This window comes from Cucurbita maxima, unplaced genomic scaffold (assembly GCF_002738345.1).
Source record: "Cucurbita maxima cultivar Rimu unplaced genomic scaffold, Cmax_1.0 Cma_Scf00081, whole genome shotgun sequence".
Lineage (NCBI taxonomy): Eukaryota > Viridiplantae > Streptophyta > Magnoliopsida > Cucurbitales > Cucurbitaceae > Cucurbita > Cucurbita maxima.
This window is the reverse complement of record NW_019272097.1, coordinates 240,048-262,281: the sequence shown is the minus strand read 5'-3', so window position 1 is coordinate 262,281 and position 22,234 is coordinate 240,048. Positions and strand designations below refer to the sequence as shown.

The 22,234-nt window shown below is 36.8% G+C and overlaps 1 protein-coding gene across 3 annotated transcripts; it reads left to right on the top strand.

Moving 5' to 3' along the window:
- Nucleotides 1-9,339: 9,339 nt before the first annotated feature.
- Nucleotides 9,340-20,891, top strand: LOC111472649 (abscisic stress-ripening protein 2-like). 3 transcript variants are annotated; one of them, XM_023118264.1, is made up of 3 exons: nucleotides 9,343-9,539; nucleotides 20,442-20,476; nucleotides 20,545-20,891. In XM_023118264.1, the coding sequence occupies exons 1-3, from the start codon at nucleotides 9,404-9,406 to the stop codon at nucleotides 20,731-20,733; spliced, it is 360 nt and encodes a 119-aa protein (XP_022974032.1). In that variant the 5' UTR covers nucleotides 9,343-9,403; the 3' UTR covers nucleotides 20,734-20,891. The 3 variants fall into 3 exon arrangements, with proteins under 3 accessions (XP_022974033.1, XP_022974034.1, XP_022974032.1); XM_023118265.1 differs by lacking the exons at nucleotides 20,442-20,476; nucleotides 20,545-20,891 and adding an exon at nucleotides 9,664-9,990 and having other exon boundaries at nucleotides 9,340-9,574; XM_023118266.1 differs by lacking the exon at nucleotides 20,442-20,476 and having other exon boundaries at nucleotides 9,341-9,574.
- The last annotated feature ends 1,343 nt before the right edge of the window (nucleotides 20,892-22,234 follow it).

Here is a 22,234-nt window from a genome sequence, read left to right as displayed (position 1 = left end):
AATCGACTAAAGCTATCGGTGTTGAATATCGTTGGGAGTCTGTTGGAATAGGTGAGGGGTGTCTGCATCGTTGGAATCGGGGTTGTGTCGTCGTCGTTGGCAGCGCATCAACGATTAGGTTTTCGTGAGGTTTCGGGTAAGGAAGACGGAGGAAACGGGTTGGGTTTCACATTCGGCCTCTGACCCAGCCCACAGACAAACGCAGGTCGCGTTTGTTTCAGCACAACACCGATCCAGCAGACACGCACCTGTAGCACGCTTTTTCGGCTTCACACGCGTACTCACAGCTTGGCTCGGATTGGCATGTACATCAACTCAGCTCCGTCAATTCTCGTGGCAACTCGGCTTATCGGCTCGATATCACTATAGTATATTGATTCCAAGGTTTTAGACCCTTCCGAAGTCGTTTCTGCCCTTAGTTTTACCATCCAAGTTCAGTATGGTTCCTAACCGTCAAAGACAGATTGTGTTGGGAGTTTATTTTGATAAATAGCATGAGATTTAGTAGGGTATGTTATGAAAGGTTCGTAAGTTTTTATGTGGTTATTATAGGATGTATTTAATCGTTGGAATTAACTTGTTGTAAGTGACTTCGGCCAAGGCAATCGAGGTAAGTGACCTTACTGTTGGAGTTAGCTTACTACGTGTTGTATGATGGTGTGTGCCCTGTGCCCCCCGCATGCACCATATGTTATGTGATATGACTATATGATGTATGGATTATGTGACTGTTTACGCTATGAAAAGTTATGGATTATGTTGACTGTTTACTCTATGAAGAGTTATGGATTATGTTGACTGTTTACACTATGAAAAGTTAGGGATGATGTTGACTGTTAACTGTTTATGCTGATCTCCTAGTATTATATGCCATGAAAATGTTGATCGATGTCATGGATACTTGTAGTATTATTGAGTCATGTCTTGAGATGTTTATGGAACTGGAATGTATCTTCATATTATGTAATATGTCATGTAAGGTAAGTTATGTGACATGCCATGTAATGTAAGAAACATAAAGGTAATGTTAGCAATGCTTATGTAACGCCATGTTAGGTGTGTTAAGGGATCTCATGCATATATGTATGTCACTTGCATCAGGATGCTTCCCCTTTATGTTACGAAAGAATGAAATACGATATATATGTTCGCCATGATATCATGCAGGCCTTTTTCTGTTATGTGGTGTTCGGCGACGTGTATTACGTTGTACCAGACCAAGTCAGGCCTAGGGGTACGCATACGAGCCCGCCTGGTGGGTCCATGTGCGCATACTGGATCGTGTGTGAAGGTGTACCACACATCCAACCCTACCCGAAATAGAAAAGCGCCCAAGACCATATGTTGTATGTGGTTGCATTTCTAACCCCAATAGTGGGGTGACTTAATGAGTATTTCATAAAATACTCAAGCCACGTGCTATCTACATTTTTTAGGTAAATGCAAGGTGCCAATGTACGGTTGACCGTGGAGCTGAGGACACCATGAAAGTAGAAGAGGGGCATCTTTAGTAGTTATGTTTATTTGACTAATTTAAGTTAAACCATTTAACATTATTTTATTTAGATTTGTTTTGAATTTAGTTACTAAAGGTTTTATTTTTAGAGACAAGTTTGTTTTGGATTAATGAATGTTTATGAAAGACTTTGTTGTGTTTCCAAGGTTATTTATGATGAGCTTCCGAGTAATGAATTATGTATGCATGAGTGATATCACTAATTAGGATGAGAAAACTAGGGGCGTTACACGTTGCCTCCTGATTGTGCCACATGGCACGTCTGCAACGTGACACCTCCACAGCTCCAACAGCTTAATCGGCTCGGCGATGGCTCTTCGGCTCTAGTTGCTTATTTGGCTTGGAAAAATTATTTCCGACCTGTTCGGCACGATTCTGATCCTCCCGGACTCGATTTCGACCTCATTTTAGGTAAAATAGGTCATTTTAGGTAAAATAGGTCATTTTAAGGTCGTACTTCACAAATTTCAAGTTGGAAATTAATTGTGTTTGTGAAATACTAACAAGGTGTCGAACAATCCAATAGGAACCAACCACCAACGAAAGTGTAGGATGTATACCAGGAGCTAGGAAATTACACATATATTTTAGGGAGTACTTCAGCTAAGGCCTACCAAGTAAGTGGCTACCGTTGTAGGTTACACAATTATATGCTTTATGTTGGCACGTGCCCGTGGGTTTGCACATATCATGAATTTTATGTTTATACCATTACGACTTAATACATAAACGCATGAATTATAAACTTTACGATATCTTGAATGAATTACTGTGTGATGTGACAAGTTGTATGCTGGATTGATTTATGTAAATGTTGAAGTACTTACTATATGAACTATATGTCACGAGATGTATGTTAAAAGTATGGATTGTTACATTATGTCCTTTAAATGCGTATGTATGCAACATGATTTGTATGACATGAAAATTACGAACTATAACAAATATAACCTCGTCAGAATTATATCTAATAGGAGAACTAAAAAAATGAGCAGTAATATGATACGAAAGAAACTAATAGCGGGCTTATGTTTATTACTGATAAAAGTAGAAGTATTGGGGACCTCATGCATTATGTGTGCTCATGCATTGAGGGGACACCCCTATTCCATTATGAGGGTACGAATGCGTACACCCAAGGGCAGGAGAACGAAGAACGATCTTTATGTTTTAAATAACGCTGTTGTGATGGTTACTAGTTCTAACGGGTATCCGAACTAAGTAGCTCCTAGAATATGCTCGCCCGACAAGGAAAGTGGCCTAGTGGTGTGCGATCTTTATGCTTTAAATAACGTTGTTGTGATGGTTACTAGTTCTAACGGGTATCCGAACTAAGTAGCTCCCAGAATATGCTCGCCAGACAAGGAAAGTGGCCTAGTGGTGTGCGAACTGACTGGTGAGTTCATACTCGTACGTATGGGCTGTATGTAAAGTATATAGTACACATCCAAATTACCCGTTAGGATAGCACCATAGGAAGATAGATTGAAAGATAGGTCTCATCATATCGTTTGCATGTATTTGTTGCATAACCACCATAAGGGTCACTTACTAAGTATTCTAGAATTACTCAAGCCTCATGCTACTACATTTTCAAATAAAGGCAAGACACCCATGTGAGACCGATGGAAGCATTGCAAATTTTGTTACCGTGGCACATGCATAGGATTGATCCGCTTTCCAATTTATTGGTATAGATTAGTATAGGTTGAATTCCATTAGCATTTATTAGTATAGGCTAGTATAGGTTCAATTGTATTTGCATTAATAAACCATAGGTTAGTATATGGTGTTTACTTTAGCATTACTTTTCCCTTCTTTCCCTTGTACTCGTTTATTCACGAAGTAATAAATGACGAGTTAACGTTGCATTTATAATAAGAGCTCATTTAAAGTAAATCCGCATTAAATGTAGGGTCTTTAAGGTAAATTTCACATTAAGTGTACGGTAGTTAAGGTAAATTATGCCCCTAAAGTATAGTAATGACCGTAGATTAAATAGAAAATTTAGGGTCATTACAATCTTTCGGCACAAAGAAACAAAAAAACAAAACAAAAAGTGTCCAATTTGAAAAAAAACGAAAAAATGGATTTCACCGATAGACATAGATATGATGCAGATTTAAAGATTGTTGTCTGATATTACCATAAATCTTATCTCATATTTTGTTTTGGTTACAAGAAATCAAGTTAGAATTAGATCTCCTTTTCTTCGTCGGAGGATTCATACTCCGATCTCATTTTTTCCTTATCAAATCATTTAGATTATAGTTAGCATTTACTTTGGAACCAACAGGATTGATTTCCAGTAACAATAGGCAAAGAATCAATTAAATTGGCAAAGAATATTTGTCAACCCAATAAAATTGCTAACAAAATTGAAATAAAAAAAATAAAATTAAAACAAAAAAAAGAAGAAATTATGTGAGAAAGAAAAATAAAGATTTTAGGGTAGTAATTGATTAAAAGAAAATTGATAAATAAGAAGCAAAACGGGTGAAATTAATAGAGGAAAATGGGAGATTTGATCCATAAAACAAATTAAATATCTTCCCTAACATTGTAATAATAGAAAATAAGATATTTAATTAAAATAGAATTATATATATATATATATATAACCTTCGAAGACTCTACACATAAAATCATTACAGTTCACATGAAATCTAATGTATGGACCCTTTTAAATTTAGAGAATTGAAATTGAAATTGATGTCATGGTTCATATAAGTTGACATGAATACAAAGGATAAAACCAAACTTTCTTAAGGATAAATTGATGACACTAGCCTAAGTTAATCAGGTAAGTGACCTTATTATCAGTATGGTTATATTTGATGTTGACACGTGCCCCATAATTCTGCATGTGTCATATATATTGATATATGTGAATTGTTTATGAATCGATATGCTTATGATATGATATGTATGTATTATAATATGTGAATTGTATGATAATACTTACAGTACGATGTGTTCAATGATATGTTTGAGATAGGATACGAGAAGGATGCACTTAACGTAATGTAATGATAGGAGTAAGATATGTAAACATTAAGGTTAGGTTACATATCAAAGTGCTATGGATATGAGAGATTGATAAAAATGATATAGTCATGATCGATTGATAAAAGAATATGGTTAGGTTACGGGCAGAAAGGGATAAGATTATGATAGATTGATAGAAAGCGGGCAGAAAGGGATAAGATTATGATAGATTGATAGAAAGATAGCGTTAGGAAACGTTCCTGTAGCAATATGACTAAGGTACGTTCATGTAACGATATGATTGTGATAGACAAAAGAATGTTAAGGCTATGATAAGTTAGGGAACAATATGACCACGAAGTGTTTAATATGATATGATTATGATACGACATGTAAGTGACGAATATACATACATACATATATATATATATATATATATATATATATATATATATATAAATATAGATATGTTGTGATATGATGAAAATGATATGAAATTTGTTATAATACCAGATATGTGATAAATTGACATGTTTAAGATATGATATATTGTGATTGTTAGGTTATGGAGCATGCGGCTTATTTATAGCTTAGTCAACGATTATACATAGCAAAGTAATATATGGTAAATGACATATAGAGTAAATTTTCATAAATAGTAAATAGCTATGTGTAGTAAAAAGCTACCTCGGTAAATCTATATATGCTAGATAGCTATATATAGTAGATGGTTATATCGAGTAAAACTATATATACTAAACTGAACCATATATATATTCGCATAGCTTTGAAAATGTACTTTTTCTGTATTCTCTCCTATGGTACATACCTTAAATCATCAATATAAAAACCTTTTAGCCAGAGTTCTCTTTCATTTTCTTTGTCCTTTACTTTGTGTTCATCTTGATCGAGTGTGTGCCTTGTTGTGCGGTCTTAACAACTGAATCAGAGCTAGACGAAATTCATCACGATCTATGAAGATGGAAAACTTAAAGATTGGAATTGAGAAGTTCGATGGATCCAATTTTGGTTTATGGAAGATGCAGATGGAAGATTATATGTAACACCCCTAATTTTCTTAACCTAATTTGTGACATCACCCATACATGCATAAGTCATTAAATGGAATTTCATCATAAATAACCTTCGAATACAACACTCTGTCTTTCATGAAGGTTCAAATTCCAACTAAACCTAACTCCAAAACGAAATGTTCAATGAAATAAATGTTTAACATCCTAACTTAAAAATCCAAACAACAACATAATTACTAACTATACTCTCTCCTTAACTTCCATGGTAACCTCAGCTCCACCGTCAGTCGTACATTGGCGCCTTGCCTTTACCTGAAAAATGTAGGTAGCATGTGGCTTGAGTATTTTATGAAATACTCAGTAAGTCACCCCACTGTTGAGGTTAGAATGCAAACACATGCAACATATGAGCGAGACCTAATTTTTTGTAAACTTTACATGTCCTTGGGTGCTTTTCTATTCCAAGTAGGGTTGGATGTGTGATAAAGAGGAAGTATCTCGATGCAAGTGACATACATATATGCATGACGTCTCTTAACTTATATTACATGATATATTACATAACTTACATCACATGTCATATTACATAACTTACATCACATGACATATTACTAGCAGATCAAACATAACTTTTCATAATGTCAACATTCAGCTGTCAACATAATTCATACATCACATAGTCATATCACAAAAAATATGGCATGCAGGGGCCACAGGGCACGCACCATCATACAACACATAATAAGCTAACTCCAATAGTAAAGTCACTTACCTCGATGGTCTTGGCCGAAGTTTCTCACAACAAGCTAATTCCAATTGCACTACGTCCTATAAGAACCACATAATATATTTAAGAACCTTTCCTAACGCATTCTAGCTAAACCTCATGTTAGTGATCAAAGGAAAACCCTAACACAATCTCTTTTGACTATTAAGGACTATACTGACCTTAGAATGCAAAAATAAAGGCATAAACGACTTCAGAAGGGCCAAAAACCTAAGAATCAATATATTATAGAGATATTGAGCCAAGCCACCGAGCCGGCCAACTAAGCCACCAAGTCGAGCTGCAGGAATTGACAGAGCCAAGCTGACGTACACGCTGACCCGAGAGGAGCCGCGGCTGACGCCTGATTTGGTTGGTGCGAGTCCACAGGACACAGACGCCGAAACCAGACCCGATCCAATCCCTCTTCTTCCTTACCCGAAAGACACAAAAACTCTAGACGCGATTTTTCCTTTTCGATTACGACAAGACTTTGACGCTTATGCTTATCCTTGCTGTCGTTTTGTCTGCCACTCCTCATTGTGCAATGCTCACGATGTTACTCTACTTCTACCCAAAAATCCTCACTGAAAAATTGAAGCCTTGCGTACGTCTCACGATTTCCTTCTTCAAAACCCGTATGTTTTCTCTCAAACGCAACAATTTAATTTCGAGGGAAGGGGAACGACTGATTACATATAATAGGGTTTTAAAAGAAGGAAACTTAGAGAAATAGGAATATTTCTATTAGGCAATAAATGTCTCGCCAGAAATCTCGTGATTTTTAGGGAGATTTCGTGTGACCATAAAATTATTTTATTATTTTTTTTTCCAAAAACTCATATCGTTACATTATATGTACCAGAAAATTCTTCACGAACCCCTGTTGGGGGTGAAGCTGGATACCATAACCATGGAGTAGTGGAAGCTCAAGGATCTACAAGTCTTAGGCTTGATCCAGTTAACGTTATCCATAAACATGGCATTCAACATCATCAAGGAGAAGACAACGTCAAATCTGTTTAAGGCGCTGTCGAATATGTATGAAAAATCGTTGACTATGAATAAGGTGTATTTGATGTAGAGATTGTTCAATCCACAGATGTCTGAAGATGAATCTGTTGTTGATCATATAAATGAATTCAGTATAATTGTAAATCAACTAAGTTCGTTGGAAATTAATTTCGAGGATGAAATTAAACCATTGATTTTGATGTCATCTTTACTTGAGTTATGGGATACTGTTGTTGCCGCAATCAACAGTTCTCGAGGATCTAATAAACTAAAGTTTGATTAAATTTTAGATGTAGTAGTACTCTCAGTGTTGACCAACGAGGAATAAGTAAATCAAAGGAACCAAATAAAGGGTGATCACAATCAAAGAACCGAGAAAAATCTCCAAATAGACCAAACGTAATGTGTTGGAATTGTGAAGAAAAAGTTCACTTTCGGACAAATTATACAAGAGCAAAGAGGAAGCAGAATCACAAATCTGGAGATGATGATGATTCTATAAATTCAACAGAAGACATTGGGGATGCTCTAATCCTCATCGTAGGTAGTCTAGAAATTTCGAAAAGGTGTATCTTGCCAACAACAAAGATTTGGAGATTGAAGAAAAAAGGGATGTTTGCATAAAAACTCCGGCAGGAAATCAGTGGACATTAAAAAATGTCAGATATATTCTTAGTCTCAAGAAGAACCTGATCTCTATTGGTTAGTTGGACAACACAGGTTATGTAACAGAGTTTAGGAAGAGTTCGTGAAAGAATGTGAAGGGTGCTATGGTGGTAGCACATGACATAAAATCTGGAACCTTATACACCACTGCAGAGTGTAAGAACATGGTTGTTGTTGCTGAGAGTGCTTCAAATTCAAATCTATGGCACAATAGACTTGGACATATAAGCGTCAAAGGAATGAAGATGTTGGCTGTGAAATTTGTTGATATGGGTCTTTGTGAGAATTGCATTATGAGTAAACAGAAACGAGTTAGCTTCACGAATACTGCTAGAGAATTGAAGAAAGTACGGTTGGAAATGGTCCATACAGACATTTGGGAATCATCTCCAGTTCCATCACTTGGTGGATTAAAGATCTACGTCACCCTCATCAATGATTTTAGCAGGAATGTGTGAATTTATTTCCTAAAACACAAGTCAGATGTGTTTGTCACCTTCAAGAGGTGGAAATCTGAAATTGAATATTTGACCGGCTTGAAGACCAAATGCCTGAGGTCTAACAATGGAGAGGAGTACAACAAGTCAGAATTGAAAGCATTTTGTGTAGATGAGGGAATTAGATTAACAATGACAATTCTCGATAAAGCAAGACAAAATGATGCTGCTAAAAGAATGAACAGAACATTGAATGAGCGAGCAAAGAATATGAGGATTTATTATTGATTGCCAAAGACATTCTAGGCCGATGCTGTAAATATAGTAGACCAAGGGTACTAATGACCCTCTTTGATCAAATGGTCTACTATATTTACACCATAGTTAGAATGACTCAGTCAGGAACAAATAATTCATAATATTCTTCTTATAAACAAATAATTCTCAACAGAGTCAGAATGACTCAGTTCCACATAAGCTAATTAAGAGGAATATTATGAGTTTATAAGTAAGGAACACTATTTCCATGGGTACAAGCATTTTGGAGAAACTAAGTTAAGATAAATACACAAGTATGATACTAGAGATATAGAACGAATCTCCACAACACAATAGTATGATATTGTTCAGATTTACTTTTAGTTTTCCTACAATGTCTCGTACCAATAAAAATAGTTTCGCTTACTTATATCCCAAAAATCTTCTTCTAGCTCATTTTTCAAATATACAACATAACCGGTAGAAACAAAATATTAATACACTTCTAGACATTTTTTCCACCTAACCTAGCAATTAAATTTGGACAATAATTATGAAATTATTGTCTAGTAGCCTCTTTAGTCTTAAGCTTCCAACTTTGGAACACTTAATTCATTTCCACAATTACCCCTACAAAGTAGTATAAATTCCAACTTCTCCCACACCCAAACATCACACCATCTCCAACAAAGCAACAATTTTTCATTCCAAAGCTCTCAAAGCCATGGCGGAAGAAAAGCAAGGCCATCATCACCACCACCTTCACCTTCACCACCACAAAGAAGGAGAAGAGTACTCCGGTGGCGACGTTGACTACGAGAAAGAAAAGAAGCACCACAAGCACCTTGAACACCTCGGCGAGCTTGGTGTCGCTGCTGCTGGTGCCTATGCTCTGGTACTTAATCGAATCCTCTTCTTGTTTGCTCCTCTAAATTCCTAATCAAATAAAAGTACAATTAACCTATGTTGTTCTCGTTGTTGCAGCATGAGAAGCACGAGGCGAAGAAAGACAGTGAGCATAGCCACGGGCACAAGATCAAGGAGGAAGTTGCCGCGGCGGTGGCTGTCGGAGCAGGTGGGTTTGTGCTCCACGAGCATCACGAGAAGAAGGAAGCAAAGAGAGAAGAGAAAGAGGCTCATCATGGCAAGGACCATCACCACCATCTTTTTTGAAACTTTGGCATGAATCTGTGGGGAGTTGTTTGTGTGTGTGTGTGTGTTTTAGCTTTGTTTGTGATGTTTGGGTTTGAAGAGCTGAATATGGTAAGTTGTTTGTAAAATAAATTGGAGATGCTTTATTACGTAATAAAAGATTACACACACATATATATATATATATGAAGAGATATATATGTATATATATTGATACATACATATATGTATATATACACAATACATATATGTGTATCACATACATATACATATATATTTTAATTTTGAATCTCGTCACAAATCGTGAGACATATATATATATATATACACACACATATAAATATATTTTTGAATTTTGAATCTCGTCAGAAATCGCGAGATTTCCGACCAGCGGCCGATTTGTGGGGGAGAAACTACCCTCTCATATAAAAAACCTTACTATTTCCTCCTCTCAAACCATCCAAGTATTTAAACAGTGGGTAAAGAAGTTTGCATGGTCGTCAAAAGAACAAATCTACGAAGTCCACTGGTTGAGTTTCGGGCTGGATCCTGTTTGGGTGTGTTAAGGATATTTAGTAATAAATTATAGTTTACCATATATATTATATTTGATATTTTATTATAAGGCAAATATTAGATATTTGCCTAGGTATCTTTCCATTTATTGTTATTTCCATTTATTACTATTTCCATATCTTTGTAATTTATTTGATTATAAATAAGATAACTTTCACATCATTTAGGTGTGGTGGATTAATCAAACATTCAGGGTGACCCATAAATCAATTGAAATTCGGTGATGCCCCAGAAATCCATTTGTGTGCGTAGCAAAAGGACAACCCATGACCCAAGACACATTACCCCGTTTGGCCCACTTACTGATGCGACCTGAAACCCACGTACTAACCCAGAGACTCACGCGTGCTAGTCCAAATTCGCTAGCTACATTCAGCGGGTCATACTATGTTATTTAAAAATGATAAGTGTAGTCACGTATGTGTGTGATTGCATTACCTGACCCTAACCGTGGAGTTAATTATTGAGTATTTTCTAAAATACTAAAGTTAAAATGTCATTGCATGGAGGTAAAGGTAAAATGTCATTGCATGGATAATGATGATGCTGGAATTGTCATAAAAGCTAAACTAGGGTAATAGTATGCATTGGTTTTCCCTAATAGTCTATAAGTTGGTGAGGGTTTTCATTTTCGTGAGTGAACTTACATTAATATTTCATTATTGTTAAGGATATTTAGTAATAAATTATAGTTTATCATATACATTATATTTGATATTTTATTATAAGGCAAATATCTAATATTTGCCTTATTATCATAGGTATCTTTCCATTTATTGTTATTTCCATTTATTACTATTTTCATATCCTTGTAATTCATTTGATTATAAATAAGATAACTTTCACACCATTTAGGTGTGGTGGATTAATCAAACATTCACATGGTATCAGAGCCCTTTCGGTTTAACAACCCTGATCCTTTCTTTTCAATGGCTTTTGAATCCTCTAATCTTCTTCTCCACCACCCCTGCTGGTTTTGACGCCGCAGGGGCAGTCTTCATGGCTGCCGTAGTCGGAGCCGATTGATTACTCTTCGGCTCCACCCTATTGACCTCCAAATCACCTTTCGTCATACTCTGTACATATAACCTCACCTTTTCCAACCAAATCGATTTTCCCCTTGGCCAATATAGTCTCTCTCATTTTCTTCCCAATCAACCTTCATCCTTCACATAAACCTTAACCTAAACCTATCAACCTTTTGCAGAGATTTACCTTCGGAATCTGGGTGCCGCACTGGCCTATTCGCCAACCAAGTTGCCGCCGCCCTTCCTGCCAAAATTGGCTTCTTCGCCCGATGAGGCGACTCTTCCGACTGCTCTTCTCGCCAAAATTGGCTCCTTCGCTCAATGTGGCGACTCTTCCGGCTTCAACATTGTCTTTGTCCCTTGCTCTAGGTTTCCCCTTCTACTTCTTGGGGTTAGAAATATTCTCACTAGAGCCAAGGCAGCATCGTCGCTAAGCGACAATCCCTCTTCATGGGTTAAACATATTCTCGCTGAAGCCAAGGCAGCATCGCCGCTGAGCGGCAATCCCTCTGCAAATTTTTGATGGTCAAGAACCGGGTTGTTAGCATCTTCATGAAAAGTGTTTCTCAACCTCTTTGAATTTTTCAGATTCAAGCTTCACGTTCGTTTAAATCCGACGCTTAGCTTGCGGTGGGGTGTTAAGGATATTTAGTAATAAATTATAGTTTACCATATACATTATATTTGATATTTTATTATAAGGCAAATATCTAATATTTGCCTTATTATCATAGGTATCTTTCCATTTATTGTTATTTCCATTTATTACTATTTTCATATCCTTGTAATTCATTTGATTATAAATAAGATAACTTTCACACCATTTAGGTGTGGTGGATTAATCAAACATTCACAATTATCCTTCTTATTTCAAATTAAACTTATAAGTCCACGATTTCATTGGAAAACGAAATTGACTATTTAGAAAAAAAATTCGGAGTCTCTAAAGAATAAAATTTGAAATAAATAAACTTCATGAACAATTACGAAATGAATTCTATGTAACCTCTCAAACCAAGCAATGGGGCAACCTCCTCGTCATGCTTCTAGTACGCTGTTATCTTTAGTTGAATCGAACAAGAAAATCATTTATCTCTATACAAATAGTAGTAAACAACCTACTTCAATCCAAAGTCACGGTTAGGTAGTCAGTACTTAGTCAATTCCTAAAAAAAACTTAAACCAGACTTTCTAAAATAACTTAGCTTACGATGAGAGAAAAGAAAAACATATTAATGTTCAAACTAAGTTAAATCAAACTGAACTAATTTAATTGAATTGGACTAAACGGTTGAACCTCCGAACTTAAAACTGAAGCATACTGGAGCTATCAAGACCAACTATTTATAGAAAACTCATTGTGTATATTCGTAATAATAAAGACGAGTGAGTAGCGTTGAAGATGAAAATTTTAATGCCAAGCAAGATTTTGTAAAGCTCCAAGGAAGTTGGAAAGAAAATGTGAAGAAAGGTTAACAAAAATGTAAGTTTCTTCATTTTTATGAAACTTCTTGTATTTTATTGAATTATAGAGAATGTATCTCAATGGCCCAAGACGGATAGAATGACCAAAATAAGGTAACTAATTAAAAAGAAAAAAAAAACTAAAAAATTAAATAATTGGAAAATGACACTCAATAAATCTTACATTTGGTAAGATGTAAATGTTCAAGATGTCTGATTTCGAGACATGGCCTATGAATCCCTCCCACCTAAACATTCAATGATAGAATTCGATAGCCGAAAACCTAAAAATTAAATAATTGCGAAACAACTCTAGAGGAAATCTTAGATTTTGTAAGATCAAACGGTTTAATAGTGGAATTTGATAGTTGAACGAGGTAAGAGACTAAACAGAGTAAAAAGTTTCAAGAACTCTCCTCCAAATTTAAGTCATATCTAGGCTTTCAAAGTAGGTGGATGGTTGGGCTATAAAAAGAAATTAATGGCTTTTAATTGGTAACACGGTACCAAAAACATGAGTCTAGTGTCACCCAAATTCGAAGTTATAAGTCATTCATTTTTGGGTTTCAAGCAAGCTAAACTTCATCATTTGAGTTCAAACCACTTCTTACACCATCTTATCAAGATTACTCATAAGTTTCCTTTAGAATTTGAGGGCTAAAAATGACTGAACGTCTTTCCCAATTCAAGCTTTGGAGGCCACTTTTGAGTAAGAGAAGCTAGCTCAATTGAGACTCCCAAAAAAATTCGTCCAACAAGATCCATATCATTCAATTTCTCAGAGTCCATGAGTAAAGTTGTAGAAGACCACGAAAATGTTTGAGCTCTGGATAAGAAGAATTTGGAGAAAGACATTTATGGGTAAGTTTTTTTAACAAATTAGGAAAATTCAAAAGGAGTTGAGAGCTAAGGTGGTCTAGAACGATGCTTAAATCCTATTTTTTTAACTTCTTGTTTAAAGAGAAAACCTTTTCCCAAAGGAGTTGAGAGCTAAGGTGGTCTAAGGAGTAATTCTACCCGAAGGTTGACCGAAAATCTATAGACTTCGACCCTTAAATTGGAGAACCACACATAAATTCATTACTTGAGGCCTATTCCATTAGGTTAAGGGCAAGGAAAGAAGGGGTTTTTTTACTGAAGGGATCGAGGGCTAATAAACTCGAGAAATGCCTCAACAAATAGAGGAAATACATGGTAACGCTCTAGCGAAGAAGATGACTTCCAACGTGTTTTCTCTAGTGTATAACTTCGTCTACCGTGCACAAGAGTCCACGAAACAAGTCTATAGTCCTTTCTTGAAACACCTTCTATAAGTTTGTAGAAGGAATGAAGGCGAAATAACTATTATACGAGGATGTGGAAGGCAATTTACAGGTGTAGGAATCCACGGTTTCAGCATCTTCCCTTAAATTCTGAGGTTGAAGATGATGGCGTGGCCAACTCAATTGAACCTATAACGACCCTAAATTTTCTACTTAACCTAAGGCCGTCAATGTACATATATCATAGACATTTAATGCGGAATAATGCTTTATTTAATGCTTTGGAATAAACTAATACATATTGAAATAAAACTAAAAACAATACACAATGAAATGACTTATAGTAACCTATATTAAACTAAATGGAAATGCAATTTAACCTATACTAACCTTTAGTCTACTAAAATTAAAATACGAACATATCCCAAACATGTGTCACAGTCTTCTAATTGTGATGCCACCATTAGCTGTGCAAGAGCACCTTACCTTTACCTGAAATATAGAGTAGCAAGTGGTTTGAGTATTTTGAGAAATACTCAGTAAGTGACCTCCCTATCGAGGTCAAATGCAAATACACACAGTTACATGCACGGGACCTATGATAATAGCCTACGTTCCTACGATGGCTATCCTAATGGGCAACTTGGATGTGTAATTACTTTCCCTACACATGGTACACACGTGCGAGTATGGACTCACCAGTCGGTTCACACATCTTTTGGGCCCCTTTCTGGTCGAGCGAGCATTCTCTGGGAGATGCTGATGTCGAACACTCGTTAGGAGTAGCAACCGTCACATCAGTACTATGTAAGTCGGGGTTGTATTTCATGTTGGTTTGTCATTTCACATGACAATCATAGCATATAATTCATGTCTCATCTAAACCATATCATAATGTTTTCCATGCTTTTAAACATATCATTCCATAACGTGCACATATCATATCATGTATCACAACAATCATAATAACAATCTCGAGCATGTCGGCAACATAACATATTATAATGCAACATATCATAAAGCATATCAATTCATCAAACAGAGCATAACAATCGCATCACATAACATTCACGTGATATTTCATAACTATCTACATATATGGCCTAAGACACGTGCGAAACCACGGGGACGTGTCATCATACAACACATAATTTATAACCAACGATAGTAGGGTTACTTACTTGGTTGGCCTTAGCTAGCATTCTCCCTAATTTAATTACGTTAGTTCCCACCCCTCGAAAGCGCTCCAAGCTATCGTCATTTTTCGTTTCCTATTAGGTTGTTCATCGTCTTTTGTTAGTATTTCACAATTTTAATATAATCTCAACTTAAATTTGTGATATAATGCCTAAATTACCTTATTTAGGGTCGAAATAAGTTTGGGAGGATCTAAACGGTGGAAATAAGGCTAAAATATGAATACCAAGCCGAATATCCGAGAAACTAAGTTGTGGAACCGCCATGTGTGTAGGTTGTTTTCAGGTCAAGGCGTGGGTCGCGTGAGGGCACTTGGTTCATGGGTTGTGGTTCACGAGTTATGGGCTGCTGCAGACCAGTTTAGGTTTTGGCCCAAGGCATTAGTGTACTGGGCCGAAACGTGGGCCGTGGATAGAGGCGTGCGCGTACGCTGGTTGCAGCTGCAGGGTGGCAGGCTGGTCTTGGTTTTGGGACGAAATGGGTTAGGCCTCGGTAATGTGGTATGGCTGTAGGCACATTTGGATACCTGATTCGGATCTGACCTTAAGTGTGAGATATGATTCAAAGTATTATGATTTAAAGTAGTTGAGATATGATTCAAAGTATTCAGACTACAAGATTTTAGGAGATTGTTAGTAGATTTGAATTTATCTAGATTTCTATAATTTACTATTTATGGTTAGTGTATAAGACTATAAATATTGGAATGCGTAACTTTAAGCATTGAGTCAAAAAACAATAATAAAGAATTGTAGATTTGATCTATTTCAATCTATTTCAATCTATTTCAATATCCCTTTCCCCAACAAATTTGGTATCAAAGCCAAGTTCCTGTCAACACGAGGGTGAGTTATTACTTTTTTTCACAAAACAAAAATGGCAGTAGCTTGTTTTTCTTCCTCTACACCGCTATTACTAATCTTTAATGGTGAGAAATATGAGTGGTGGAGCATTAAGATGAAGACCTTGCTCGAATCGCAGGAGCTATGGGACTTGGTGGAGCACGGATTTATTGATGTATTAGAACCCACAATAGAAGAAAAGAAGAGACTAAGAGAAACCAAGAAAAACGATGCCAAGACTTTATTTATTATTCAGCAAGCAGTTCATGAGACTATTTTTTCACGAATGGCAATAGCAACCATATCAAAGCAAGCATGATCAATTCTACAGAAGGAGTATTCAAGAGATTCAAAGGTCATAACAATGAAATTGCAATCTCTAAACGTGATTTTGAAACTCTGCTCATGACGAATGATGAATCAATTGCTGACTTTTTGTCAAGAGCAATGACAATAGTCAGTCAGATGCGTGCCTATGGAGAGAAAATTTCAGATAAACAATTGTTGCAAAGGTGTTGAGAAGCTTAACTCCAAAGTTTAACCATGTGGTGGCTGCCATAGAAGAAGCTAAGGATCTATCAATACTCTCCGTTGATGAACTGATGGGCTCGCTTCAAGCTCATGAGGCAAAAATCAATAGATCATCAAAAAGGAATGAAGAGAAGACACTACAAGTGAGGAGACATTATGGCATCTCAGATATGGACATCTTCATATGAAGGGCCTGAAAATACTCAGGGAGAAATGTATGGTTTTTGGATAACCAAGAATTGATACAACTAATTTATGTGAAGGATGCATTGATGTGAATGATGCATTTATGGGAAGGAGACTAGGAAGTTCTTTCCTTTTGGAAAAACTAAAAGAGTTTCACATTATCTAAAACTAATTCATACTGATTTATGTGGGCCAATGCAAACGACGTCCTTGGGTGGGAGTATATACTTTTTACTATTCATTGATGACTATAGTCGCATGAGCTGGGTTTACTTCCTACAACATAAGTTAGAAACTTTTCAAAAGTTCTAGATTTTTAAAGCTAGGGTGGAGAACCAAAGTGATTGTCACATTAAAGTTCTTCGCACAGACAGAGGTGACGAGTTCATATCTAAAGAGTTCAATCTGTTTTGTGAAGAAGAGGGCATCAAAAGGGAGTTAATAGCTCCCTACACTCCAGAACAAAATGGAATCGCTGAACGAAAAAATCGAACTATTGTGGAGATGGCAAGAAGTATGTTACAAGCAAGGAGACTTCCAAACCAATTTTGGGCAGAAGCTGTAGCAACATCTATTTATCTATTAAATCTCTCACGAACAAAGACTGTTATGAATCGAACTCCTTATGAAGCATGGCATGGAAGGAAGTCATCTGTAAGTCATTTACGAGTCTTTGGTTGTGTTGCTTATGCTTTGAAACATCCTCAAACTCATCGAAAGCTTGATGAAAAAACTGAAAAAATACATTTTCATTGGCTATTGTACCCAATCAAAGACATATAAATTATACAACCCCTTAGTGAAAAGATTTTAGTTAGAAGGGATGTAATATTTAATGAAAACGTGAGTTGGGATTGGAGCAAAGAACAGTAGCAGCAAAAGATTACAGTTGAAGTTTCTCCAAATGAAGAGACAAGGGTCAATTCCAGTGCATCTCCTAGTGCCTTCATTACAACACAAAATGTGTCAAATTCATCATCTTCAGCATCACTAAACAACAATTCTTCTCTTGAAGAACTTTCGGATGAGACACCTTTAAGGAAGTATAAATCTTTAGCTGACATATATGCATCATGTCAATTTGCTCTTATTGTTTCAAACCCTATGAATTATGAAGAAGCAACTGAAGAAGAAAAGTGGAAGAAAGCCATGGTAGTATAGATGTAGTCCATTGAGAAAAATGGAACCTGGGATATGGTTGACTTACCAAACGAAAAGTTTTATGGAGATTTACAAGAAAAGGTCTATGTAACACAACCAGAGTGATTGATAAAGAAAGACGAAGAAACAAAGGTATACAAGCTGAGACAAACATTATACAAGTTAAAGCAAACATACTTACGAAGGCTTTGTCAAAAGAAAAGCTCTGTACTTGGCATCTGCAACTTTGAATTAAGGGAGAGTGTTGAGATATGATTCAAAGTATTCAAAATAAAGATATGATGAGAGTAGTTGAGATATGATTCAAAGTATTCAAACTACCAAGATTTTAGAAGATTGTTAGTATATTTGAATTTATCTAGATTTCCATAATTTACGGTTTATGGTTAGTGTATAAGCCTATAAATATTGAAATTGTGTAATTCTTTAACCATATACGGTAGCTTTGATCTATACTTATTCTTTCAATATCCCATTACCAACATGAAGCCCATAGACTTCGTCTTCTCCACTCAGGTTCACACGATTCTCCAATGAAATTTCTCTCTTCTGTAATGTCGTTCTGACATTCGTTTCTCGTTGTTTTCCCTCGATTCTTCGTTGTTTCTTCTTCCTCTTCACCTCTCATGTAATTTTATGGATGGCCAACCAATTCGAAACTTGAATTCTCTTTTCTCTGAAGATAAATCACATTGTTAAGGCATGAAAGCTTACTTTCTTCGTGTGTACAGTTCTTGGTGATTCCTTTCGTGGCTTGGGTAGGTTGTTTCACTGTCGAATCTATGGGTTCTGTCTCACCAGAGCGTTTTCTGATCTATCCCTCTCTCTCTCTCTCATTTTCTTTTTGTCTTTCCTCCTTGCAGAGTGTCTGAAGTGTGGCCGAGAGGATTGAAAGTGTTTGGAGGAGCGTGGGCATAGGAGAGGCGTGTCGTGTGGTCTTGGAACAATGGAATTTTTGCAGTCCACCAGCGTTTTCAGATTTTATTTTATTTTTTATTTTCATATGTTACATTATATACCTTTAAAAAAGAACTTTCACCCTCGAAACTCCCGAATTATTGCCTTAGCGCAGGGTGTTTTTCTTTTATTTCATCCTCCCACTCCCACGTAGCTTCCTAGGTTTGGTGGTTCCGCCACCCTAACGAAGTCAATATTCCTATTACGTAACGCTTTCACCTCTCAAGCAAGAATTTGAACTTGCTTTTCTTCCTAACTTGAGTCTTCTTTAAAATCAAGAGGTTTATAATCTATTACATGCATAGAGTTCGTGATATATTTTCTTAGCATGGATACGTGGAATACGTCGTGTACACACGAGAGCGAGGGTGGTAAAGCTAACTTATACGCCACCATACCTATTTGTTCTAGGATTTTGAAGGGTCCGATAAAACGGGAGGTTAGCTTGCCCTTACGTCAAAACCTTAGGACAATCTTAACCGGAACTACTTTTGGGAACACCATGTCCCCTACCTTGAATTATAGGTTTCTACCCCTTACATATGCATAGCTCCTTTGTCTGCGCTTATCCTCGTTTGTAATGTATACCAGTTCTCATTCACCTACTTCGTCTCAGCACAATGAGAATCTACACTATTTTTCATATAACGCTTCGAACGGTGTCATCTCAATAGTTGCTTGGAAGCTGTTGTTTTTCAAGAATTCCATCAGATTTAGTTTGGTGTCCCAACATCCCGTGAATTCCATAATGCATGCTCGTAGCATGACTCCTAGAATTTGGTTCAATCGCTCGGTTTGGCCATCAATTTGTGGGTAGAAGGTATTTTGATGAAGTTGAGGTCAGAACTCAACGCTTTCTAAAGTCTATGTCAAAACGCCGACTTAAAGCATGGATCCCGATCCGACACTATCGACACTAAAACTTGCAACCTCACAATTTCTTTCCCATACAGTTGAGCTCGGTTTTCTATGGTATATATTTTACAACTATGACCACGTTTGATTTACAGGGTAGTACTGGATATCCAGTAGAAACACAATATTCTGTACTCCTAGAGATGGGCTCCACCAACCTAACAATTAAATTTGGACAATAATTATGAAATTATTTTCTAGTAGTCTCTTAAGTCTTAAGCTTCCGACTTTTGGAACACTTAATTCATTTCCACAATTACCCCTGCAAAGTAGTATAAAATCCAACTTCTCCCACACCCAAACATCACACCACCCCCACAAAGCAACAATTTTCCATACCAAATCTCTCAAAGCCATGGCAGAAGAAGAGCAAGGCCATCATCACCACCACCTTCACCTTCACCACCACAAAGAAGGAGAAGAGTACTCTGGCGGCAACGTCGACTACGAGAAAGAACAGAAGCACCACAAGCACCTTGAACACCTCGGCAAGCTCGGTGCCACCACCGCTAGTACCTATGCTCTGGTAGTTAATCAAATTCTCTTCTAATCTAATAAAAGTACAGTTAACCTCTGTTATTCTCATTGTTGCAGCATGAGAAGCACGAGGCGAAGAAAGACAGCGAGCATAGCCACGGGCACAAGATCAAGGAGGAAGTTGCCGCCGCGGTGGCCGTCGGAGCTGGTGGGTTTGTGCTCCACGAGCATCATGAGAAGAAGGAAGCAAAGAGAGAAGAGAAAGAGGCTGATCATGGCAAGGACCATCGCCACCATCTTTTTTGAAACTTTCGCTTGAATTTGTGTGGAGTTGTTTGTGTGTGTGTGTGTGTGTTTTGGCTTTGTTTTTGATGTTTGGGTTTGGAGAGCTGAATATGGTAAGTTTGTAAAATAAATTTGAGATGCTTTATTACGTAATAAAATTTGTCTTTTTTTTTTTTCTCTCTCTCTCTCTTGAACGATCAAACCGCGTTTTCCTTTTTAATTTGGAAAATTTTGTTAAAACATTACGCATGGTTGGAAAAAAAAAAAAAAAATAGCTGTAAGATATGTGTTAGATGAAAGTGTAAAATATTGGTTAATTTAGGGAATGGTTAAGGGTTTATAATCTAAGAATACACTCTCCCTTGCTATGAGGTTTTTTTGGGAAGCCTAAAGCAAAGTCATGAGAACTTATGCTCAGAGTGGACAATATCATACCATTGTGAAGGGTCGTGTTCGTCTAACATGGTATTAGAGTCATGCCCTAAACTTAGCCGTGCCAATAGATTGACAAATCCTCGAATGTCGAACAAAGGACTCCAAAAAGAAAAAATGAGTCAAGCCTCCTCGAAGACAGTAAAAAATGGCTTAAGACTCCAAGGGAGACGTACTTTATTCGAAGGGAGGTGTTAGATGAAAGTGTCGCACATTGGTTAATTTAGGGAATAGTCATGGGTTTATTATCTAAGAATACACTCTGCCTCAAAGTGGAATGGCCTGGGTTTATAATCTAATAATACACTCTGCCTCAAAGTGGACAATATTATACCATTGTGGAGAGTCGTGTTCGTCTAACAGTGTGCATTGTTGTTGCTCGGATCTATGAAGAGAGAGAAAGGGTTTGAAATTCTAGAAACGGCTCAGAATCCCATTTGCCTGCAGCGCATAAGGATAGGTCACGACCCAAGACACGTTACCCCATTTGACCTAAAACTCGTGCACTAACCTAGAGACCCGCACCAGTGTTAGCTAAACTCCAGCCACGACTCAGTTGTTAGCTCGATCCCGTACCCTCGGCTCTGTATACAATTCTTATTTCCTACGTTTTTGGCACTCATAAAGTTATATTTTTACTTTACTAGAGGCATTTCAGGTCCAGCATTCTATTTAGCCTAATTAAAGTATTTTTTTTTTAGCTAAAAGTTAGGGAGTTTTCAATACTCTTAACTAAACTAAGTTTGTTGATATATCTTATTAGAGGGTCATGGGTTAGTAAAGGTTAAATTGGATATTGAATGACAGCCTCAAACAAATTTATAATATTTAGGGACTCGAGCCAACACCAAACAAGCAAGTAGTTCACCTATTGGTTGGTTGAAAAGATTGTATGATGTGTGATGATGCATACCCCTACAACACAAGATCTACCAGCTATTTGGCGAGTAAATCTTAGATTTTGTAAGATCAAACAATTCCATGACCTATAAACCTAAAAATCCAATAGTGGAATTTGATAGCCGAAGGCGTAAAGTGCTTCATTTGGTACGAAGAATATGAGTTTAGGGGCACCCAAACTCAAGTTATA